The 25,902-nt window shown below is 40.7% G+C and overlaps 1 protein-coding gene across 10 annotated transcripts in view; it reads right to left on the minus strand.

Moving 5' to 3' along the window:
* Positions 1-3,003: 3,003 nt before the first annotated feature.
* Positions 3,004-25,902, minus strand: part of STK33 (serine/threonine kinase 33) — a 79,085-nt gene continuing 56,186 nt past the window's right edge. For 4 of the 10 annotated variants that reach the window (XM_075567040.1, XM_075567038.1, XM_075567035.1 and 1 more), the window contains 7 exons: positions 20,851-20,938; positions 19,905-19,980; positions 15,147-15,259; positions 13,893-13,978; positions 11,083-11,328; positions 10,527-10,610; positions 5,735-7,504 (listed from right to left, as the gene is read on the minus strand). In XM_075567040.1, coding sequence (XP_075423155.1) covers positions 7,289-7,504; positions 10,527-10,610; positions 11,083-11,328; positions 13,893-13,978; positions 15,147-15,259; positions 19,905-19,980; positions 20,851-20,938 — 909 coding nt within the window. In that variant the 3' untranslated portion in view covers positions 5,735-7,288. Of the gene's footprint in view, positions 3,164-3,512; positions 3,675-5,734; positions 7,505-10,526; positions 10,611-11,082; positions 11,329-13,892; positions 13,979-15,146; positions 15,260-19,904; positions 19,981-20,850; positions 20,939-25,902 lie in introns of those variants that run through there. The other 6 variants (XM_075567042.1, XM_075567041.1, XM_075567043.1 and 3 more) reach the window with 6 other exon arrangements.

The raw sequence follows: 25,902 nt of genomic DNA on the forward strand, positions 1-25,902 counted from the left end.
AGCAATCTGGGCATTAAATTCATCTTCAATGATTGAACTCTCCCCATCCAAGATATATTACATTTAGTCCAAGCCGCTAGGTCAGCTTTTAATACCTTCAATATTTTAGGATAATTAGCCTGGTAGAGTGAGTTGTAGTCCTTCGTTAAAAAGACTCCCAGATATTTCAGTGAGGATTGCTGTCATCTGAAATCAAAGTTGAATTTGATTAGCTTAATTATCTCCTGCCTCAGATTGATATTTAGTGCCTCAGACTTACAATTGTTCATCTTGAAGGCCGATAATTTATTGAAAGTAGATAGTTCGTTGAACAAATTTGGCAGGGTTGTTAAAGGTTTTAATATCGTTAGAATAATATCGTCCGCGAAGAGGGTCAGCTTATATGACTGATCTCCCACCTCGAGACCTGATATATTAGGGTTTTGGCGTATATGTGCCGCCAGCGGCTCCAAGCAGAGGGCAAAAATAAGTGGGGGCAGTGGGCAGCCCTGTCTTGTACCACTTTTTATCTGGAATTGAGAGGGAAAGCTCTGGCTTTTTACTATTGCAGTGGGATTTGAGTAGAGGGCCATTACCGCTTTGAGGAATATTCCTGAAAAACCAAAAGGTCCTCAGTGTTTCCTCCATATATATCCAATTTATACGATCGAAGGCCTTCTAGGCGTCAAGGCTGAGCAACATGGCATGATCACCTTTCTGTGCTGCCCATGCCGTGAGATCTATAATCCGCCTAATATTGTCTGAGGCTTGTCTGCCTGAGATAAAGCTCACCTGATCGGCGTGGACCAAAGAGGGGAGAATATTTACTAGTCTAGTGGCCAAAATCTTAGAAACTTTTTTAATGTCTGAGTTAAAGATATTGGGCGGTAGCTCCCACAAGCTGTATGGTCTTTCCCCTCTTTGTGGATAAGAGAGATCGAAACTTGCAGCATGTATGTTGGAAAAACAGAGTCAGCCATAATAGGGTTGAACAACCTGAGCAGATGGGGGGGGGGAAAGGGTGTCACGAAACGAAGATTTAATTCACGGTCAGCAAAGACCCTTCTGTAACCAAGGGGTTAACATTCGTGCGTGGGATGCCTGCAGTGGGGTTCCGTCGTTAATGGCTCTACAGGACTTTTCTGGCAGTTTACTGAACTGGAATAAGTGAACAAAACATGTTTAAATAGAAAAAGAACGAGGAAGGGAAACCGTTCCCAATCATTTCATTTACACCAATCCCACAAGCATTAGGTAACGCCATACTAGGCGATTCCCCAATACCCTACAGTGCTTTAGCCTATCTACAAGTCCACTTCAGCTCTCTGCAGGTTGCTGTCACTGTTGGTAATGATTGTATTATTGCCATCCCTTGGGGCAGAATTTGTTGTTGCCCCATTACCAGCTGTCTTCTCATATTACTACAGCTCGTTAACAGTAGCAGGAATACCTGTAGGTAGACATTGTATTTTCTGATATGCTTTGCAATATAATTATTATTATTCCAAATATCAGGTGCAGATATTGTACACATAACCCTTCACTTTTCATTCAAAATACCCATAGGATTGCTTTTATTTCCAAGTTACCTTCACCTTTTTACAGCCAGAGAAATGGGCACTTGCTGGCTCCTCTGATACTAAATATCACCTAATGTATGTTATCCCTTTTTACAAGTGTTTCATGCTTATGACTTGTATAAAACCTGTTGGGAGTACTCTATATCCCCTTCACCACCAGATAGGCCAACTACACATTGTAAAGCAATGTAAATGGGCCCCAGGACAAATAAAGAGACTATGGACATGTTAGGTTGAGGTCCCTTTAAGATAGTCATAGGTGGGGTCAGGCTGATGCCAGGGCTAAGAAGTTGGGGAAGGGAAGACCTAGGTGGTATAAGGGGGGAAAATAGGGCAACTCACCCTCTTTGTCCTTCCTGCTAGTAAGGTTTCTGCCCAAACAGTTATGTGTCGTGGGAGGGGTATGTTGGGTTGGTTTGTATGGGGTCTGTATTTTGTTTGAAATAAAAATGAAGAGGTATTAGAAAAAGAAATAGAAAAAAAGAAAAAGTGAGAAAATACGATCAACAAGGGGATATGATGCAGTGTTTCATTATCACAGCTGGTGGTGGTGGGGCTTGATTGGATTGCACATTGGATGGTTCCATCCTTATCTTTGTTGCAGTCCTTCCATTTGGCATAGAACAGTCACAATTTGTACCCTGCTAAGTCGGCACAGCGAGTGGGTTTGGAAGGTGTCGGTTGGTGGTGCTGTTTAAATGGGTCGTGAACCAGGGGTGATGCAATCTGATAAAGGTGTTGACTGGCAATGGTGTAATTTCAATAAAAGCTGTGGCCATGTAAACCCCAAGTTTGTGTCATGGTGTTAATTGGGCTAGGGTGGGCTTTGGCATTTTAGGTAAGCAGGGGACATAGCCCAGACCAATTACATCATGGATTACTCCCTAACAGCAAAAGCGGTACATTTAACACACAAAGGAGAAACACTCTATTGTGAACAAGCCCCATATCAATGTATTAAAGTGCCTTGCATCAGTTTTGTTTCACTTTAATCACAAAACAAGGAAGTGGTTATATGGAACAAAAGAGAGTTCACAAAATTAGTGCGCAGTTCTTTAAAAAATAAAAATAAATTAGTTGTACTTTGCTTTATGATCGTTTTACACAAAGCTTTTTAGACAGTGTGCGCTAAAGGTTTATGTTTAAATTAGCAAGAGCATACTGTAAAATCCCAGATCCACAAAAGGGTGCTACACTTTAACACCCCACTACACCTATTCAATAGGTGTAAATGTGTGCCAAAACATAGCACCCTTTTCTGGATCTGGGCCAAAAAGGTTTTTTTTTTTGTTTGTTTTTTAAATGGGAAGAGAAAATGTAGGTTTACAACAGGAAAAAAGTAGTGGCACACACGTAAAAGTTAGGCTTATCCCATTACAATCTTACCAGTTCATGTACACCTACCAGTTTGCGCGCATGATAATCAAACATGTATGAAACAAAAAACGTTCCTTAGACTTGGCTTTATTAGATCCGATGCATACGTAAAATCTGCTACAGCCGGCACGTTCTATACTTCTCTGAATATTGTCCTATAAACATAATCGTGCAATCCCATTTGCCTGATTTTCATTCGTGTGGATTGGTCCCTCAACATTTTCAGCCTGCATAACAATCAAAAGCATCATGATTACTGTATGAGTTTTCTATTAGTAGAATAGTAATGTGTCATGTGTCATTGCATCAGGATTTGATGGCACCTCCCTGTGCTAATGCAATATTATTCACAAAATTATTTTAAGCAGTAGAAATATCTTTGCTATTCAGCATATGCACAGCTGCATATTTGTCTGGACAGTTGACATCACCCATCACAGTACATTAATATTGTATTAGATGATATAGATCACTTTTTCATTCTTAATTGGTACTTACATTTTTTTTCCCCCTCTTGTGAAATTACTGATTGATTTGAAGTTTAAATGAACTCATTTATTATAATTGCGAAAGTCCTGAATACAAAGTAGTTTAAAATAAGGAACGTCATTAAGAGATTGATAGTCCTTGCCTTGAAAATAAATACCATATGCTACCACAGCCTTTCCCTCTGACTTCATGACTGTATTTTAAATTGCAGAATAAAAATTGCCCGATTCAGGTTCTGGGAGAATTGGTCTGCAACAAAAACGTATGTGCTGGTCAGTAAAGGAGTTGCAAAAGTCAGGCACCAGTGTTTCAGGGTAAAAATATGCATTTTTTTGCTAATAAAATTGACACTAAAAGAAGCATTTTCCGCCTACATTTTTTTTTTCCAAACATTTTTATTAGGCATTGATACATCAGGTAACAAAACGTGTCCGCCTTCATTTTTTAGAATAAATATACACTGAGCTGTGCGCGTGAACTGCATTTGGATTAAGGGAGCAAACTTAATATATTTAAAAAAAAAAAAAAAAATACTTTTTTTCAGGTATGAATATGGAGTTTGCAGGGGCCGTGGCGATGACGCAAAGTGAGTATGTGGGCTGGTTTAATGGGGCCTACGTACTAAACATGATTTTTGTCATCGTTTGTGCTGAAATTGTAGTGCCAAAAATAAATGAAAACCTTAATAAGTGTGTGTGTGGTGTGTGAAGGTTGTGACTTATTACATATGACGCATAGTATGTTGTCTGAAATGACTGACGGAAGGGGCAGCGTTGCACAGTATTTTAAAGGTTAAGCCCGCTTGTTGCCCCTACCAGTCAAGATGCCAATCCTATTTATGGAGAACAATGAGTAGCAAAGCTGCACACCAATGAAATATAATACACTTGCAACAACCGGTGCTCCTGGTTCAGGGAAAACTGCCCATTGATCCTGAGATAGTTAATAGAATAGATGATCCAGGGCACAATGCGGATTTTCAAAAAGATTTAATTTATCAAAATAGCACCAAATGCGTAAATTAAATCTTTTTAAAAATCCGCATTGTGCCCTGGATCATCTATTCTATTCATCCTATTTATAGGCCATCATAAGGCTGCAAAATGGCTGCCAGACATTAACCGAGGGTTAATGCCTAACCCTCGATTAGGTATCTGTATTAAAAGTATGTTAAAATGTATTGGTGATGTGTTTCTATGCGACTCATTTTATGCTTGGGCCAGTCAAGTGGTTGGCATACAATAAGTCAGATAATCAGCCCTTGGTGTGGCGCCAGGTTCAGGGCCTGTGGAAATTATGAGGTGGGGAAAGCTCTCCTGCTGGAGAGATACATACTCCAAAAGTGGAGTATTGTTTTCTCCCAAGCAGCTACAGTAGGTATCTACCCCTGCAGGGTACACCCTGGGAGCAGAAATCTGTAAATCAGAAGCCTAGGTATTAACCCTGTTGGCCGATTGTCACTGTTCAGTTCCAATTTCCCATGCTCCCAAGCTGTCCCAAAAAGGCAGTCTTTAAACACTGGCGTCACCCACAACCCCTATTGGTCCCTCCTGAGCAAGGCCCTAGCTCCCGATTGGCTCAGCGGAGGTAAGGTTTGAGCTGCTTGGCCAGCACCCGGTTCTCCATGTTTTCAGATGGAAGCCCGGAAACTATTTAAACTGATGCCGATTAGGGCTACACAGTTGTTCATTATTGGACTCGGGGACTAGAGGTGAACTGGAAAAGTGAACTGTGGACAAAGAAGCAGTGATCCCTGGTAATGGGATACTCTGGAACAGATAGAAAAAGGAGGCATCCAGGGTAAACACACTTTGGCAGCGCCATGTAACTAGCGTCAAGTTAAAACAGTACTGGCATTTCAGTCCTCTCTAGGGGAAACAAAATGGTGATTATCTCCCATGAGCAGTATTTTATGCTCATCTGTACCAGGGCTGTGGGGGCTTCATTAGCAATCTTTCCAAGATTCATTAACGATCTGTCACAGCCAAGAATGTACAGCCGTGTGCAACAATTAAACATTTACTATAGAGTTATTGTAGCAGGTTTTGTAATCCATCTCTGGTTTCCTCAAATCATAATGGACGGGACACAATTATGCTCACAAGACCAACTAAATGAATAATTCCATTTCACCTTCATGGACCTATTACAAGGCAGTACAGGACTTGCCTTGTAGAAGAGACGTGTCACTAGCTTTTTGGACACTGGAGAGGGTGTGAACTATATATTTAACATTTCAAATGTTGCTCAAGGGATGATGCTTTATCTTTTTCCAATCAAAATCAAATAAAAAAAAGTGATGTATTAAGCACCAGAGAACACAGTTTATTAAGAAACCCCACAGTAAAAATCAAATATATTGGTAAAAATGTTAGTTTCAGATTTTTTATCTTTTCTTATAACGCATATCTGAAGATATGTCTAAAATAGAACTGAAATCTTTTAAAACAAAATCAGTTAGCCAGTTATTGTGTCTCTTTGAAGACTCGATTCACAACGACTAGTGTTATATTCATTATTTCTAATTAACAAGTGCATAGTTTGGAATTGAAAACTAGATGGAGGTCAAATTCTCAATGCCTTAAAAACAGTTAGAAGTTCAAAAGTATACAAATTATTCTCTCTTTTAATGCTTTTGAAAGTAACTTGCCTTGACATCCATGTTTTAAACATTACAAGGAAATGTATCACGTGAGAAAATAATGGGTATATTTAATCCTCGTCCAAACATTGTGAAATATTTCAGATACTAACAAAACACTTATACCGATTATAAATGAGTTGCAGTAAAATCTCAGGTCTTTAATGGGAAAACTTAAAAAGCAGTCATATAAAACGGATTAGAATAAATACCATGAAAAGTTTAACCCTAAATCAGAGTTCAAACATACTCTACTCATACTGTGATGACGTTTAATAAATCATATATGGATTCCAACTTGAGCTAATAATTTTAGCAGCATACTGTACGAACACACTGCACAGTAATTATATATTTGCAGTAAAAACATTGCAAAACAGCAGAAATGCCTCAATATTTTTTTCCCCAGAAGCGTAGTTTAGATCAAAACCAAATTGTACATAAGGAGAAATGGAAAATATGCATGGACATGAATAATCAAAATATCAAAAAAATACCAAAGTATCCAATAAACGTCAGGGCTGATATATCAGGTAGGAATGTCGGAGTGAATTAACTGCCGAGTTATCTGATAAGAACACAAAGGTGCCCTCTTACTTATACCATAATGGAATTGTAAGAAGTTGTAATTAGACCTGTAACTCAACTAGTAGGCACGAAGACAGGAAGTGGACAACCTTTAGTAAGTAACAATATGCCCACTGCTCTTCTCCTAAAAGAAAATACAATTGGCGTTTCCATTTTAATTTTCCAAACATAGATTATAGGGCTGTAGGCTCCCTGTATGTCTAACTCCCTTAAGGCATCTGCTAAGGAAAATATAAATAAGAATAACAGGTTTTCATGGTAACTATGTGCTACCACAATCAGTAATGTACACCAGTTTGGTCTTTTGATTTACTTCTGTTATGCGTCTGTGACTAACTAAAAGAAAACACAACCTTGGTCAAATCCAAGTCAAGGGAACCAAGGTGGTCATTGGAACATGCCTTCAGAAAATGAAAATCCATTAAATAGGTACATGTTAGATGAGGTCTTTCGCCATTTGCACTCACTGGTTTGTTTCTTCAGTGTAAAAATAAATATGAAGTACTCTAAATACACAGCTTAGAAGATAATTTACAATCTTCTGCGTGCACTTCCCATTTTGGGATCGGTCCCCTCATTTTGGCACAATTATAAAGTCCCATCTGTGTGTTACTCTCTGCAGAGGACGCCATCTCTAGATTGTCTTTTTGGTTCTTGAGGTGGCAGACTGTCTGTGCGTAAATTTGTGTCCAAGTCCATGGCTTGTGGGCACCAAAGGTTTGCCCGTCTCACACTTCCCAGCAGCTGAAGCTTGTTTGAATGTATGAGTGATGGGTGCCACAGAATGATCTTGATTGTCCTGGGTCCGTCTGAGATTTGACAGTGGTGATCCTTTTCCGCCCGCTGGGGGCTACGTTTGCAGGGGGGTGAGGTGGAGTGGGGAGAAAGGTTAAAGGTAAACATGTTCAAATGCATATAATAATTCAAGATCACAAGCAATAAACTTACTGGGTCAAAATGGACCTATCGGTTCAAACTTGTTTGGAAAGACAGTACATACAGTAGTAACAAGAACTCTCATCTCATTCCATGTTAAAAATAATGTAGTGAACATAGCGTATGACCTTTGTTCTCAATACATTTCTTGAAGAGCAGTTTAAATGATGCCACTTACTAGATGTTTGAATACATACATGATATTGATAAATAATGGTAATAAATGTATACCTATATATCTCAGAGTCCCATGGCAGTACACACGATTGGGTTTAAAAAGCTGCAACGACTTTCCTCAAACTCTATTACATCATAGAGCTCAAATACTGTCCTCACAAATAACTCTTTGGTATGGGGGGGAAGTCTGTATACTGTTGTTGGACTCAGAAGGTATACATTTCTTACAGTCATCGTCCCCCATGACGGTACACACGATGGGGATGTAACAAAGCAGTTAAAATGAAGGATGGGAAGAGTCTAGAATGATGGCTTGCTAAATCTAGAATCGAGGTCAATATCTCCAACTTATACGGTCTCATAAATATATTCTGTGAAAACTACGTAACAGCTTTAGATAGGTCTTCTGATTAAGCCAGGGGCTTGTTGGCCCATGGAATAACTATTGCCCGTGTCAAATGTTTATTAAGGATTAAGGCCCAGTCTAACTGATTAAACTTCTAGGCCTCTTGTATACATGGTTTGATCCATCTAGCGATGGAAGAAATAGAGGCAGGGCAGCCTCTTCTGGTACCGAAGAACAATACAAACAACTGGTCTGAATTTCCATAACCTTTGTGATTTAACATAATGGGAAGGTTCTAACCGCATGCAATGCAAATGCTCCTTTTTACCCTTGAGGTTTGAACAGAATAAAGGAACCACTATATCTCGATTCATACACTGGCGACACACTTTATTCAAGCTCGGCTAGTCCCACGAATTCGGGTATACCCGGGTGTATTGAGGTTTGTGACTGTTTTCTGCCCGAGTGCATTGAGTTATTTTCCGGCAGGGATTGAAGCATTTTATTCCCGTTGGCTGCAATACTGCACAGTACATATATATATATACTGCATTACAATTCATGAATTTATGCCATCTGGTAGACACGCGAAGCATTGCAGCCTATTAAATCCTAATCATTATCATTTAACAGATCAGCCGCCCATCAGCCAGGCATGAACCCAGGCTGGGAAGGCAAATGCAACGGGGCTTGTCAGAGGTGAGGAGCGGCGCATTCCAGGTATCTGCCAGGTACATACCGGGTATTTGCTCGAATAAAGTGTGTCGGTGCAGTATGAAAAGCCAAGACCACGTTATGTCGGAACTGAGCTACAGGCCGCATAACTATTTTATCCTGAGAACTCTAAAATAAGGTGCTTTACAAGACAAGGCCTGCAATTCCCCACTTCTTCTAACTGAAGAAATTGCTGTTAGGAATACGGCCTTAAGAGTAAGCCATTTAGGCAAAATCTGGAATGGTTCAAAAATGAGCGTTAGATAATGCTTCCAAAACAATATTGAAATACTAAGCAGGCACAAGGGGACGGAGACAATGTATGAGTTTCTCGAATAGCTAATGACAAAGATGTTTTCATTTTTTCAAATGCCCCCAAAGTTGTCACTTGGACCTTTAGACAATTAAGGCTAAGGTCTTATATCCACTCAAAAAAAAAAAAAAAAAGTACATGAGGTGACTTACTGTAGCTTTCATTGGGTCTAAGTCTAGTGAGGCACAACAATTGGAAAATGTTCCATACTTGATGGTATATTTTAGTAGATTGCTTCCTAGTGCAGAGCCTAGTCTGAACTACTTTGTCCGACAGTCCATTGTTCTTTAAGTGCTACCTCTCAATCTATGTCGTCAAGGTGAGGAATGCTGGATATGGATGCCTTAATGGTCCCTGTGTGAGGAGATCCGGTAAGGGAGGTAACCTCCAGGGAGATGTTATGAACATCTTTAGTACAGTAGGTCCACAAAATATGGCCTTTTTTGCCAGAATGGGGCTATAACAATAGTCTCCCCTTTCCCGTCTGATTTTTTTTCCTCCAAAACTCTCCAAATCATGGGCAGGAGGAAAAACATACTAGTGGGAAGTTGCACACCAGCAATATTGTTTCTGTAAAAGTTGCTTCTCGATCGAGATTCTGAGAACAAAATACCTGGAGGTTTTGTATTTTCTCCTGTTGCCATCAGGTCTATAGTTGGGACTTCCCAACTAGAAGTCACTTGATTGAACACCTCTAGTGTCAGGGACCACTCTCCTGTGTGGACTCTGACTACTTAAGAAATCTGCAGAGGTCAGTGATTTCCCACAATATGTCTAGTGCCTTTATGCGAGGACACAATTTTCTGCCCAAGACAAAAACGTTGAAACTTTTCAATGCCTTTGAATTCCCAGTCTCCTTGTTTTAGGTAGGCCACTGCTTTGGCATTGTCTGAAATGATTCAGAGCCTTTCCTTGAAGTAGAGGGGAGAAGTGGATTAATGCTCTTAAAAGTATAAAGGGGGATTCAAGTGAATGGACCATAAGGGGTCTTCCATCACCGTAAGGTGCTTCACTGCATAACACCACTTCGTAAATATGCGCCTATGTTTCCTATTTCCCGAGCCAAAGGTCTCCTCGTGACATCATACGACACCCTGGTGAGAGTTTGCATTGCCCCACTAAATATGGCCCTGTAAGCATGACTTCTTTATTTGCTGTTAGATCGATTTTAAATATTTTTAATTCCTTTAGTCGTCAACAGCTCTGCTATATTTTTTATAGCATCCCACCATTATCTTAGGGTGGTCATGATAAATGCTATCTGATAAACTAATTGTTTCTGTGATCTCCCATCGACACATACACACACTTTATTTATTTTTTTTGTTTATGCTTCTCCAGTATAATTGATGCAATTCAGTAAATTATACCTAGGTGCAAACTTACAGCACTAGATGGCTTGAGACTTACACCTTTCTTTTTAACTGAGCCATTAGGTAGAGAACAGGAAAGCATTTTCTTCTTGTTTACCTGTAACATACAAAAAAAAAAAAAAAAAAAGAGGATTTGTAAACTTTGACAATTATTTTGGTGTGAATTTCATCTACAAGTCAATGTATGCAATGTTACAGTGCTCCCTAAAGGACAAAACATTAACCCACATGCAATTACTAAATGAAAAATTTGTGATGTACTACACACCTTAATCCTTTAGGTAGAGCGTGACATTTACAGTCAAATGTCTTTAGACATTTAAATGCACTGTATATCCAATAGACATCTTAAAGCTATTATATTATCCATTAAACGGCACAAACTAATAGCTGTGAAACAATCAAGAAAAAGGTGGGGTTTTTTTTTAGCAGTCTAAGATCTTAAAAAAAAGTTGATCAAGGAGAGAGGCTAGGCTTGTACCAAAAATCCCAAATAAGCAGAGCAATAGATTGGAAGATTTCACACATTTAAACAACCCTGTTAAAATTTTGGAAGCTACCATTTTTACCTGTTTTGTTGGTGTAGACGGTTTGCTGCTACTATCAGTTTCAGTGTCTAGACCCAGCTCAGAAATCCCATTACTGCTTATTGGACTTGCCCGTTCCTGTGTCATGTGCAAGTTATTGGTTTGTGTAACAGACAAGTCAGTAGGGTCTTCAAACACATTGTCCCCTTCGTCAGTATCCAGGTTGTTCTTCCATTCCTTCATCATCTCCAAGACATTGGATGGTCTTTGTACAGTGTTGGTTTCCCCCTAAAAAAACAATGCTTATTGATTACTGGAGTACATGGCCCAAATATAAAATAAAAAATGAACTCTGTCATACTTTGTGTCTGTTCATTTTCTTAAAGGATGCCGGTTCTTTTGCATGTTTAGAATATCCTTGTTCTTGCTGCAAGATGGTTTTGATTCCATTACTTGATTAGCCTCTATCATCACTGATTGGAGACTGTTCCATGCATGAACCTCCTTTCAAAAAAAGTGTTATTCTTACTATCCCCACACCTTACATGGCCCAGAAAGGACAGATGGCACCAAGAGATATCTTTGCGGGTGTCTCCCCGTCAGCCTCAGTCCCCCCTGGGTCCCATGACGATGAAAAATCTGACAGCCCTCACAGAGGTAAGTATTACACAATGAGATGCGTGTCAAAAAGGTTTATATAGTAAAAGAACTAAAAACAAATGCACACTTACATATTAGATAGTGTGCGACAGCTCGAACAGAGTGAACATTCAGCGTGGACGGCGCAGCGTCTTCCCGGTGCCTACAGCTCTCACTTCCGGACCCGACTTGCAGGTCGCAGTGGCAGCTGATCGAGAACCCACATACAATCGTCCTACGTCTGCTGCCTGAAACTGACGCACGGTTTCAATGTTTTCCTCAGGAAACCGGAAGCGATTTTGGCGAAACGCGCTGAAACAGTGCTTCAGAAGACGCTGTGCCGTCCATGCCGAATGTTCACTCTGTTCGAGCTGCCGCACACTAATATGCAAGGGTGCATTTGTTTTCAATGGTTTTACTATATAAAACAAAAATAATACTGTGCGCTACTATTTAAGCCTAAAAGTATATAAATGATACAGTGCTGTGACTGAAACCCTTTAAAATACGTGGCACATAGAACCCAAAAAACCACAGTGAAAGAAAATGTAGAAAATATTACATAACCGTGTGCTATCACCGCAGTTCCCGTTGAGAGAAGCAAGCATCAGACCTCCATGCCAACAGCTGACGAGTGGTAACAAGTGTTATACACACTAAATGCACTTTTTTCACCTATATGATGTACGCAGAATAATTACCCATTTTATCAATATATATTTGCATTTACTTGCTTCACTATTTGGCGTTGTGCGCTGTTTCTTTTGTTTTCATCATTTTACTATATAAACCTTTTTTACACACATCTTGGTGTAATACTTTCCTCTGCGAGGGCTGCATCCCATCACTATTTGTGAAGACTGTACAACACAAGGATCTGCGAGGGCTGTCGGATTTTCCATTGACATGGGATCCAGGGGGGACAGAGGCTGACAGGAAGAAACCTGCAAAGATGCCGCTTAGTGCCATCTGCCCTTGCGAGTTGTGACATGAGCCACTTTCAAAAAACTATTTTTCTGAAGATTGAATTGGATTTTTAACAATCCTGCACTGTGTTCTTCTTTTTTATTTCAAATAGCAGGAGATCCCCATACTGTCATGGTGTTGTGAGAGAAGCACAGGGAGCCTGCAGAGGTGAACAGTCCGGGATATCGGCGGTGCGGTGAGCTGCGGCAACCACTCTCCTATCACGTATATAGTGAAAAAACGCTTATTTTGATTTTATATATTGCGAGCGCACATTTTATAATATTTCATAAAGTTTATCTGTTTACCATTGATCTGCACCATGGAGGTCTGTCTTTATCTTTACATGTACACCTGCTACTGATACCTCAGTCCCAGCTGCTTCCTGTGTATGGTTAGAGAGACCCACCACTTTCTACTGATCACGCCACTGTACTTATCCTACCTACATCCTGTGAGTAGGCAGCACATAGAGGCCAAGCATCATTATTACCTCACACCTGAACCATATAGTCTGCACTTAGTGTGTTTTGTCTGTTGTGTTTTCTCCTACATGCTCCCCCTGGGTTGAGAAAATATCGTTTGATCTTCTGGGACCAGCCAAGACAGTCCCTTCCAGAGGGTTTGAGCAGGGGGGTTACACCATTTATTATATTTTCACTACTGCACTATTTTGAGTCACGATTTTATTTTATATCACTATATACGTGTTATATATATTCACTGTATTTTAAGTGATCACTAGCACTTAATTAGCGCCAGTTTCTTCACCAATCACGTTGTTACTTCTTTTTTATTTCCACATCTTATTCTGCGCTCCCTAACAACACAAATCCAATTCCTGCAAGGATCGAAGGACAATTCTCTCTGGTTGAGCAGCGTATCATTATATTCATTCATCTACACATTTCATACACACCTCTATGTATTTTGATAATACGAGCACTCTATTTAACCACTATTAATAGATTCACTTTGGTTGTATGTGAATTCCACCACCAAGAGAGCGTCTAATGTTTCTGTTTTCCCCACACCTACCATTCACCAGTTTCAATGCATGAGCTCTTAGTCTAGAGGTGCGCTCTCCGAAAAATACTTCTATCCTGTACCAAATGGACACACTTGCTATCTAACTTTTTATCATCCCGCGTTTCAGAACCCATTTGTTAACATGCTTTGAATAGCCATGCATGCAGGTTTCTGAAATGTGAATTTACAAAAAGAGTGATCAATATAAGGAAACCTACTGTTATCCAAGGGTTGTCAAGCAGCTCATTAGCAGTGATTCTGTGAGCAGGATCCACTTTCATAAGCCGCTGCAGTGTATCTTTGGCTATAGAAAAATGTGCATTAAAAATCGGCAATGTGACTGTGACACTTTTCTTTATAACCCATTTCTTTATTCATGGATGTACCCTTGTTACTGTGGTAGCCTGGGAGATAACCGTGCGTCTACTCTCTCTGATATAAGTACGTCTGCAGACCAGTGCCATACATCTCTTACAAATGTTATTCCAAACTTGTTTAATGTATGGAACGGTTTCAAAGCCTTCTTCACTCTTTAAATGCTGGCATAGTCTGCTACTTCTTGCTTACTGCACTGCATTTTTCAGAAGGCCACCCTAGCTGAAGCAAACAGAAAGCCTATTCACTTCAAGGATTCACGTGTTCAGTGCCTTTATTATTCTCTTAAAAGAAAGGAGCTTTGAGTAGTCGTAGGGGTGTAGAAATGCTCAGCATCAGCATGTTCATGGGGAGAGCACGTTATATTCTTCACAATTAAAAAAACAAAAACAAAAAAACACAAAATAAATAAAATAAACATGCAATCACTCAATGCTGCATGCGTATAATTTGAACTATGAATATTCAAAACCCTGGCCTTAAACATCTCGGTTCTATCAACATGTCAAGCTCTCCTCTATTAAGTGCATTTCACTTTGAGTGTGGTGACATGATTTTTAACATTTAGTTAATGCAGCAATCTCTACAGGTTTCATAATGATATTAGACAGCAAATGAGTTACAGCAGGGCTAGCCAACAGCAGTCCTCAAAGTCCACCAACAGGTCACGTTTTCAGGATCTCAGCTTCAGCACAGGGGGTTCAATCAGTGGCTCAGTTTCTGACCAAGCCTCTTGTGCGGAAGCAGGGATCTCCTTACATCTGACCTGTTGGTGGCCCTTGAAGACTGCAGTTGACCACCCCTGAGCTAGACCATTCATCTTTGTACGGAGACTTAACTAATGCAGTCAATCAATATCGGACCCTTTTCTAAGCAACATTTCTTTTTAACCAAAACAATAGCATTTACTATCATAGCGTGACTGGCAAAGGGCCTTTTATTATGCAGTGATTCAGTTGTCCCTAGGGCACATTGTAGCACAGTTATTGCTACTGATGTTAAAAGCCGCTTTCAGGCTTACCTGCTGTTTCTAGCCCTAACAATTTATCTGAAAAGTACACAAAACAGTTTCTTTTAAATTCATTCCAAGCACTTACCAAAGTCACTAACGGCTTGCCACACTAAATTTGAAAAGTTCAGATCTCCCTTCTTTATTAATTCAAAGAGTTTTTCTTCAGAGCTTCCCATGAACGGTGGATCCCCACATAGTCTAAGAATAAAACAAAATGGAGCATTCTTAGGCATGCATAGAAAACAGGACCTCGGTTGTTTACAATATGTATGGGGTACCACAAAGACATGCAAATATGTTGTATTATTGTGACAAATACAGGTTCAAACATTTAAAGCAGCAACCCTGCCCAAAATTGTATTGTATGCCTTTATTTATATAGCGCCATTAATGTACATAGCGCCACGACCCCGCAACGTCGGCCGCGTTGCCATGGTCACGCATCTAAGAAGCCGACGGAGCAAAGGTAAGTGCAGTTTTCAGAGGCCTTCGCCGCTTCCGACACTTAATTTAAGTGCCTTCGGGAAGCGCGCGGGGCCTCTGTAAGCCCCCCGCCCCCCGCAGACAATCAGTTTGCTCACCGTTGATATAGATAACAAATAATATAAATAACACATAAAAGGGGAGAAGTGCTTCAGACATAACAGTAACATTTTGGAAAGGGAGATCCTGCTCTGAAGAGCTTACAATCTAATTAGTTGGTAGGAAGACCGTATAAACAGTAGGAGGGCATTCTGGTAAGTGTGTCTGCAAGGGGCCAAGGTTTATGCATACGGTGTAAAACTATCATAGAGCTACTCATACTGTATGCTTCCTTAAGCAGGCGTGTTTTGAGTTGGGTCTTAAAGGTTGATAAGAGAGGATGCTAGTTGGATGTTGAGAGGAATAACATTCCAGAGGTGTGGGGCAGTCAGTGAGAAAGGATTAAAGGCGGGAGAGGGCTTTAGATACAAAAAGGGGTAGAGAGACGACATCCATGAGCAGAACGCAAGAGTTGGGATGGTGTATAGTGAGAAATCAGGGCTGAGATGTAAGGAGGAACAGAGGAAAATTGACATTCCTTTTGTACAGTATTTAAACCGGAGGTCCCTCCAGAGATAGAAGCACATCATTTTCAGTACAATGATGAGAAGTTGGAATTGCCACTTTAAAAAGGAGCAATCCAAAAGAGCAATTTTTTTGGGCAAATTAAAAAAAATATGTTTATTTAGCATTGATGCAGGAGATCTCTGGAGCTGAACCACATTAATTTCAGCTCCAGGGACCCCCTACTTCCAGAGATACAGACCTCCAAAAGTAGGTGCCAGTAGCCGCTCCGGCTGAGCAAACAGGACTTTAAAGCTCCCGCGTCACATAGGCCAATAGGAAGCCACACTGATGTGGTCCCTGCTTCCTATTGGCCCGAGATCGTTAAATAGCAGAAATATTGTGAACTCTGGTAGCGGCACCTTCAGTTGTGTGAAAAAGAAAGTACACCCTCTTTGAATTCTATGGTTTTACATATCAGGACATAATAACAATCATCTGTTCCTTAGCAGGTCTTAAAATTAGGTAAATACAACCTCAGATGAACAACACATGACATATTACACCATGTCATGATTTATTTAACAAAAATAAAGCCAAAATGGAGAAGCTATATGTGAAAAACTAAGTACACCCTTACTGCTTCCATAGCAATTAAGATGCTAAGTAGCAGACAGGTGCTGCTAATCAAATGCCCTTGATCAATTGATCATCAGCAAGTGTGACCACCTCTATAAAAGCCAAAGTTTTAGCAGTTTGGTGGTCTGGAGCATTCAGGTGTGTGTTAACACAATGCCAAGGAGGAAAGACATCAGCAATGATCTTAGATAAGCAATTGTTGCTGCCCATCAATCCGGGAAGGGTTATAAGGCCATTTCCAAACAATTTAAAGTCCATCATTCTACAGTGAGAAAGATTATTCAAAAGTGGAAAACATTCGAGACAGTTGCCAATCTTCCCAAATTCACCCCAAGGTCATGCAATGCTCAGAGAAATTGCAAAAAAACAAGAGTTACATCTCAGACTCTACAGGCCTCAGTTAGCATGTTAAATGTTAAAGTTAATAACATTACAATTAGAAAAAGACTGAACAAGTATGGTTTGTTTGGAAGGGTTGCCAGGAGAAAGCCTATTCTCTCTAAAAAGAACATGGCAGCACGGCTTAGGTTTGCAATGTTGCATCTGAACAAACCTGTAAGACTTCTGGAACAATGTCCTTTGAACAGACGAGACCAAAGTGGAGATGTTTGGCCATAATGCACAGCGCCACGTTTGGCGAAAACCAAACACAGCATATCAGCACAAACACTTCATACCAACTGTCAAGCACGGTGGTGGAGGGGTGATGATTTGGGCTTGTTTTGCAGCCACAGGACCTGGGAACTTTGCAGTCATTGAGACGACCATGCACTCCTCTGTATACCAATGTATTCTAGAGTCAAATGTGAGGCCATCTGTTCGACAGCTAAAGCTTGGCTGAAATTGGGTCATGCAACATGACAATGATCCCAAGCACACCAGCAAATCTACAACAGAATGGCTGAAAAAGTAAAGAATCAAGGTGTTTCAATGGCCCAGTTAAAGTCCAGACCTCAACCCGATTGAAATTCTGTGGCAGGACCTTAGGAGAGCTGTGCATAAACAAATGCCCACAAACCTCAATGAACTGAAGCAACGTTGTAAAGAAGAGTGGGCCAAAATTCCTCCACAACGATGTGAGAGACTGATAAAGTCATACAGAAAACGATTACTTCACGTTATTGCTGCTAAAGGTGGTTCTACAAGCTATTGAATCATAAGGTATACTATAGTTTTTCACACATGGCTTCTCCATTTTGGCTTTATTTTTGTTAAATAAATCATGACACGGTGTAATGTCATGTGTTGTTGTTCATCTGAGGTTGTATTTATCTAATTTTAAGACCTACTAAGGAACAGATTGTTATGTCCTGATATGTAAAACCATACAATTCAAAGTGGGTGTACTTTCTTTTTCACACCACTCTATATAAAACCCCAGCGGAATGTTGCTCCAGTTTCAAAACTTTCCAAATAGGTCTTAGGAAGCTATGCAGACGTAGAACAGGAAACAAATCCTCCAAGTATATGTACAAATAAACAGAATACAAATAGTGCAATAAAGTTTAAAACCAGTATTTCCAGGACAATTGGGTCTTCTGGGAAAAGATCTGCGTCGCCTGCAGCTGGTGCAGACGACTGCGGCCAGGTTGTTACCTAACCAGACCCGTTCTTGCCACATGACACCTGTTCTCCGTTCTCTGCACTGGCTGCCTGTAAAATGGCAAATTTATTTCAAGATTGGCTTGTTGACATTAAAACGCATAACATGGCCAAGGTACCAGCTATCTGAAAGAGCTTATAGCTTCCTACACTTCCATTCGCTCACTTCCATCTGCAGGTGAAGGACTCCTAACAGTTTCCAGAATTTCCTTGACTTCCTTTTGGACCAGAGCTTTTAGCCACGCTGCTTTCACCCTATGGGAGGGTCTGCCTCGTACAGTTTGAGACACCATCTCTCCGGAAATCTATAAAAGCAGGCTTAAGACCTACCGGTTAAGCCAGGCGTTTAATTAATGAACCACAACCTATCCAACATTTAAATCGCTACAGTAACGTCCCATTCTGTATTGTATCTTTCCTTGTGTTTTGTATTCTTTACAACTTAAATGCCTTCTTCTTTTTCCCCCTTTTTTTTAACTGAAGTGCTTTGAGTCTCATTGGGAGAAAAGCGGTATGTAAAAATCAAGTTGTTAATAATATTATTATATTTAGCAAAAATAAAACAGGTCACTGATCTATTTATTTTTTCTTGATAAATCAGTTGCTGTTTTTCCCCAGTTTTCCTGCATGCAAACCATAATGCACAGGTATTTTTTTAACTTTTTCCTCACTTGTTTGTTATACTGCAATCCAACCTACCAGAGAATTGCATTGCTTTGGACCCAGTATAGTAGGAAGACAAATTAAATGTTATCAATATGGCTGATCTGTTTTCCACTACATTCTGTTGCAAGTTGGCAATGAAGCCGACACAGACAGTGGGAATTTAAAAACAAAAAAATACTGCTTTTCATAGACAGGAATATTAGTTTTTCCCCCCACAGGAGCATTTCAAATAAAGTCTGTAGGTGGTACCATTGTGGTTTTGATTAGCATTTTTATTTTACTTGTAAATACGAGTTCAAAAATGTAATTTTTCTCTTCGGCGTAGCCCACATTTTCACAACTGTCATCAGCTGACATAATGATGGTCATCAAAATGCTAATTCCGGTGTTTGTTTTGCAAACGTATAAAGATATTATAGTCTGAATAATGAAAAAAATCCCAACTCATCACTTGAAAGGACAAAAAAAAATGTGTACTGATGTATATGTTAGCTTTGTTCCACTTCATGATCTGGATGCTAAAATAATCTCTCTTCAATTACATGTGTAAGCTATTAGTCCTATCAGGCTGATTTTAATTGAACCCGCATATATGGAAATTACACAACAGAGTGATCTCAAATTAAACTAGAGACGGCAGTTATATTATTCTTATTTGCAGAGCCTTTAACATGAAGAAAAAGTCTAATTTCCACATGCAAATATATACATGAATCAACTATTTCTATGAAAGCGCATCATTTAATATGCATTTGTCAGATATAATATGTACATTCAAGAGAACACAGGCATCCCATTAAGTTTCTGTGTGGATAATGCTTTTTAAAAAAAAGGTAGTCACCTGTAATCCTTCTGGGTTTTTATATTTTTCTATAAAGAAGAATGGATTTTGGACAGACAGGCTACTTACAGCATGTACATAATGACACCTATGCTCCAAATGTCGCACTGCTGGCTGTAGTCATGAGCATTGATAACTTCAGGGGCTGCAAACCAAGCAGAAAACAGTAATATTAATAATACACAAAAACACTTATAAATGCTTAAACACACATCACAATGAATGTGCTGATGTAGTATAATTTATTCCCTGATGAGAAAAAGAGAACAGCAGATGTTTAAATGAATTATGTAAAGGCTTTAGCAATTCATGTTGTCCTCTCTAAGAAATGATGACTAGCTGAATAACGAGATGATCGGTGACTTTTTAATTGTTAGAAGCAAGTGTGGAAGCAGATGGAGTAAAAATACTCCAGGATTTCAAATATCTCCTAAAGTTTTGACTTGTTCAGCTGATGTTGCAGCAGCTTTCAGGAACATACATACTTCTAAGTTGGCGTTTGTCATCATCATAAATTGGTACTTTAAAGTGCTGTCTAAAATTAAAAAAAATTAAAAAAAACAAAAACAAAACCCTGGAACGAAGCGTAAAATAAGAGCTCCTTGCAAAAATAACCCCTTTCTGACATCTATTCAATGTAAATTGAGGCGTCTGGGCAAAATTACTTGCAAGAGGTCTGTTTTTAAAATTAAACGGTTGTACTTCCAGTCCATGGTGATGTCATTATGGAAGAGATCAAGCATGGGGGCAGGGGGGGGGGGGAGAAATGTTAAATGCCTGCTGAGCAAAGACATTAAATAATAATAAAATTAAAAAAGTATGTATCTATAAATGAGGAATATGATGAATGTAAGAGAAATATAAAGGCATTTTGTAAAAAGAAACCGAAATGGAAGCACCCTAATAAACACTTACAAATCCTGGATCCTTATAACAATAAGTGGGTTAAAGAGTTAAAGGCGGTTAATCCTATATGCAAAGATTTTGTTACAGAAACATTTGAGCGTGCTCTTACCCATGTATATAGGGGTACCACAGGTGGACTGTAACATGTTTTCACTGCCAACTCCCCCCTTTTGCACGGCTAAACCAAAATCGGTTACCTGCAGGGGAGAAAAAAAACGGGGTACAAAGCGAGAGGCATTTACAAAACGACACAATTAAATGATATCAATGTATTCAAAGCATAGCTGATGTTTTTTTTTCCCATGACCCATGTCTTGGGTCAAACTAAAATAGGACAAGAAGAGACTTATGTCTTCTGGCATGGTATAGGGATATATAGATATATAGATATATAGATATATATAGATATATAGATATATATATACTGTATGTACCAGTCTTTATTTACATAGCGCTTCACAGCAGTAATACACGTCAAATAACACATAATGGGAATAAGCACTTGACATACAAGTAACATTAGGAAAATGAGTCCCTGCCCAGAAGAGCCAACAATCTAAGTGGCAAGTAGCAAGAACATAGAGACAGTACGACTATGTTCTGGTAAGTGCATCTGCAAGGGGTCAAGGTCGAAGTATGAAGTGTATAGTATCAGCCACGGAGCTACCCATATACTTCATTAAAGAGGTGTTTTAAGGTGGATCTTAAAGGTGGAGAGAGTGCCAGTCGAATATTGAGGAGAATGACATTCCAGAGGTGTGGGGCAGCGAGTGAGAAAGGTTTTAGGTGGGAGACAGCTTTAGATACAAAAAGGGGTAGAACGAAGACATCCTTGAGCAGATTACAAAAAAGATTACAATAGACAGGGAGAATGAGGGCCTGCGCTAGAGCTTTAGCATTAGAGGGACAGAGGAAAGGGCGTATCTTTGCAATGTTGCGGAAGAAAAAACTACAGGTTTTATCTACATTGTGAATGTGAGAGGAGAATGTGAGGGAGGAGTCAAATGACACCTACAGTACAGTAGATAGCGTGCTTGTGATAGTGGGTGTATGTTAGTACTGTCAACAGTAATGTAGAAGGGGGCAGTAGGAGCAGGTTTGGGAGGAAGTATGAGGGTCTCAGCCTGACATTTTAAGTTTGAGTCGGCAGAGGGCCATCCCAGATGATATAATGGAGAGACATTCAGAGACTTTGGTCTGTACAGCAGGTGTAAGGTCAGGGCTTGAAAGGTAACATTTGTGTGTCATCAGCATAGAGGTGATATTTGAACCCAAGAGATGTGATAAGGTATCCTAGAGAGTGTGTAAAGCAAAAAGAGAAGTCCCAGGACAGACCCCAAGGATACACCCACAGAGAGATCGACCAAGGAGGAGGAGGAGGTGGTGTTGGCAAACAAGACACTGAAAGTACGATGGGAGAGGCAAGAGGAAATCCAGGATGGAGCTCTGTTACGTAGGGAGAATGTGAAGGAAAAGAGGGTGGCCAACAGTATCAAAGGTGGCAGAAAGGTCAAGCAATATGAGCAGAGTGTAATAACCTTTGTCTCTGGCAGCATGGAGGTCATAGTGAGGGCTGTTTCAGTTGAGTGAGTAGTGCGGAAGCCAGATTGAGAGAGCAGGCAGTGAGAAAATGGAGCAAGCTAGAGAATTCAAGATGCTCAGTAGCAAAAATCAGGAGGGAGACAGTACGATAATTAGAGAGACCGGTAGGGTCAAGCTTGCTGTTTTTGAGTAAGGGTATAACTGGTACCTCTCCCTCCTCCTTCAAACATGCAACAGAGCAGAGGGAGGAGTTGCAAATATGTAGGAAACTTGAGGAGATGGAAGGGAATGGGGTCAAGAGGGCAAGTGGTAGAGGGAGAAGAGGAAAACAGCAGTGACATCCTCTGTGACAAAAAAAAAAAAAAAAGGAGTTGAGGAAGGCAGAAGGAGAGTTAGGAAGAGGTGTGGAATGTGGAGGAGGATACAGAGGTGGTCTTGACGAATGGAATCCAATTTTGTCTAGAAATAGTCAGCAAAGACCTCAGGTGAAATGGAAGAAGAACAATAGGTAACAGACGGTGGTCTGAGTAGACAGTCAAAAACAGAGAAGAGGTGGCGCGAGGTAGATTTGCGAGTGTTGATTAGTGTCAAAGAGTAGGTTTGTTTAGCCTGGGAGAGGGCAGAGTTGAAACAGGATAGGATACATTTGTAGTGAAGGAAATCTGCGAGAGCATGAGATTTCTTCTAGAGGAACGAGCAAAGGATCGCAGAATGTGTGTGTGGCAGTTTAGTCAGGGTCTGGGGGTGAGAAGGGTGACAAAAGTCAGACAAAAAGAAGGGCATGTCGATCAAGAGAAGAGGATAAGGCAGCGTTGTAGTTCATGACCAGGATGTTAGAGTCTGGAGCAGAGCGAGGAGAGGGAGGAATGCAAAGTGGAATAAAGAGCTGGCAGGTTAATAGAGGCACAGGCTCTGCAGAAATGAAGGGTAGATGGAGGTAGAGAAGGGGAGAAGTGAGAGAAGATGAGATGGTCAAAGAGGAAAGGGTGAAATGGAGAAATCAGAATTTTTTTTCTGAAAACCAGGTATACATAGTGGCCATTCTTGTGGGTGTTGGCTGCAGTTCATTGGTGAAGGCCAAAAGAAAAGGTCAGAGAAAGCGGTAAGCCCAAGGGAGAGAGGGTTCATCAATATGGCAGTTGAAGTCCACAAGGAGAAGAGCAGGGGAGTCGGAGGAGAGAAAGAAGGGGAGCCAGGATTCAAAGTGAGAGAGAAAGACAGGACAGTCGCCCATTGACTGATAATGTATTAATCTGTGCCCCTTTACTCTAGCAGTTATTAAATCGCTACGGTGATTAAGGGCCAGTAGATTGTATTTTTTATGTACTCTTGCTGGCTACGGAGGACATGGACCTGCAGTATGCTGATGATGACGCCCTTCATGATGGCAGGAGTATGTTGAACGTTTTTTTATTTACTTTATTTATGCTGGCTGCGGCGTGTTCCCTCCTTACCTGCCGCAACTCAGATCCCCGCTCATTAGAGAGTACGCACGCACCCGCGGTTCTTCTACTTGTGCCACAGAGCCCGGCCACGCGCACCTCATGCGCGGCGTGTACACGTGATGGCGTGCACCGCTCTCCAGCTGCGAGTCGAGACTATATAATGTCTGTCTGTTTCCTGAACCCTTCCTTGCTTACAGAGGCTGCGCCTCCGCCCACGCCTCCTACCTTATCTCTTCAACAGGAAGTGAATTCAAGCATACTGAAACAAGCGACGCCATCTTGCTTTCTGGCAAACCCTGCCCTCTTCCTCCTGACAGGAAGTAAGCCTCACTGAATCATTACCAACAGCTGCCGCTGCCCTTTAAATACAGACAGTTACTACCTGCCCTGGGTCATGCAAGGTACTACTCTAGTACTCTATGCCTCTTGTGTTCCTTAGCATGCTGTTCCTGCCTGGATTTCCTTTGGGACCTCTACTTTCTTCCTTTAGCTTTCCGGAAGACTGGGGCATTATTCTTTCCTTTACTGAGGTATAGTTTACCGTTGCGGGTAGTGTAGGACATGCTGAATAGGGTTTACCTTGACGTGGTAGCAGGCTTATAATACTTTGGCCAAAGCATTTAACTAAAGAAACCTTACTTTGAATTTAGTACTGCTTTTCTCTTCAGTTACTGGCTCTCTGCCTTTAAGGAGGCTGGTCGTCCTTCTGGAAGCATTCCACTAATTGTAGCCTTGCGCTCTTGACACTCACCTCCTCACCTGTGGCACAGCAAGACCCCCGCACATGCGCGTGAGAGTACGCACACCTCCGCTCTGCTAACAGTGCTCACGCGTACTTGCAGCTGTGCTACGGAGCCCGGCTTCACTCCTCGGACGCGCCGAGCTTCTCTCGCGCGCGTTCACGTGATGACGTGCACCGCTCCCCAGCAACTTTCTCTTATCTCATGCGGCCTCCTCACCTCACTCCTGGGTTCCCCTTCTTGTCTTGCTTGTGGGTAGCGCAAGTGTTACACTGGCTAATGTTTGATTTTATAATGGGCAAATGAGCTATTATCCATATCTGGATAATAGTAATTTTGCCCATTAATGTACAGTATGTGTTGTGGGGGGTTGTTGGGGGTAGAGGAGGTGGGTAGTAGGGTTGTTGTGTGTATTTTTGTTATTGTGGGTAGAGGGATTGGGTGAAGTGGGTAGTAGCCCCAAGGATGAATGTTTAGCCCTACCGGGTGGTAGCAGGAGGGGTTAACCCCTTCGTTACCTTAGCAGTATTAACTGCTAAGGTAATGAAGGGTTAACTCAACACGCAAGGCCTAAACACCCACCAAGGGCCAAATACCCCCTTCACCCACCCCCGCTACCCGCAATAAACATGGCACTGGTGGTTAACCCGTTCATTGCCTTAGAAGTTAGCCACTAAGGTAATGAAGTTGCCTGTAAAAGCATATGCATTTTTATTGCATGGGATTCATGCCGGGAGTCTCCAGTGCCGATATTAATGGGTATCAGCTCCGGAGACTCCCGGCATCAATCCGATGCAGGAAAAAATGCACTCTTTTTTTCCTAAGTCCTCTCTCGCGGCCTTCTCTGCAGGTTCTCCCCAGCTTCACGTCCACTTTTCCTGGCCTGAGTATTTTGGGAGAAACTCGCCACGATTAGCCTCGATAAGCTAGTCGAGGCTACTAGAATTGCACGAGTTTCAGAACCTGCTGATAAGTGGCTTATCGCCGCTCACTATGTGATCTTTTTTTGACGGCTGCAAAAATGGGCGATTTATGCCTTTAATCACCCACTTATCGAGGCTTAACAAATATCAGCAGGCCTTTTGGCCGAAAAGGCCTCGATAAGTGGGTTATCGAGGCTTACAGATTAGGCCCATAAATCTTTTAGTTTATCATTCTAATATTTAAAAAAAAAAAATGAAATTATTTAACTTAACAACTTTCAGCAAAACACAGAAGGATTTGGATGCTTTATAAAAAAAATTGCAGTAAAAATAAAGTAATCAACAACAGGTACTCAAATAAAGGATTTATTGCACATTTATTTATTTTTTGGTCCCCCACTATTTTGACACATTAGAAGCACCAGAGACACTGTGTGTTAGAATTGCTGTTGTACAAGATTTAGATTGTTTTCATTAAAGGTTCATCCCATTTGGAAGATGAAAGAATGCA

The sequence above is a fragment of the Ascaphus truei genome, chromosome 12 (genome assembly GCF_040206685.1).
Source record: "Ascaphus truei isolate aAscTru1 chromosome 12, aAscTru1.hap1, whole genome shotgun sequence".
Taxonomy (NCBI): Eukaryota; Metazoa; Chordata; class Amphibia; order Anura; family Ascaphidae; genus Ascaphus; species Ascaphus truei.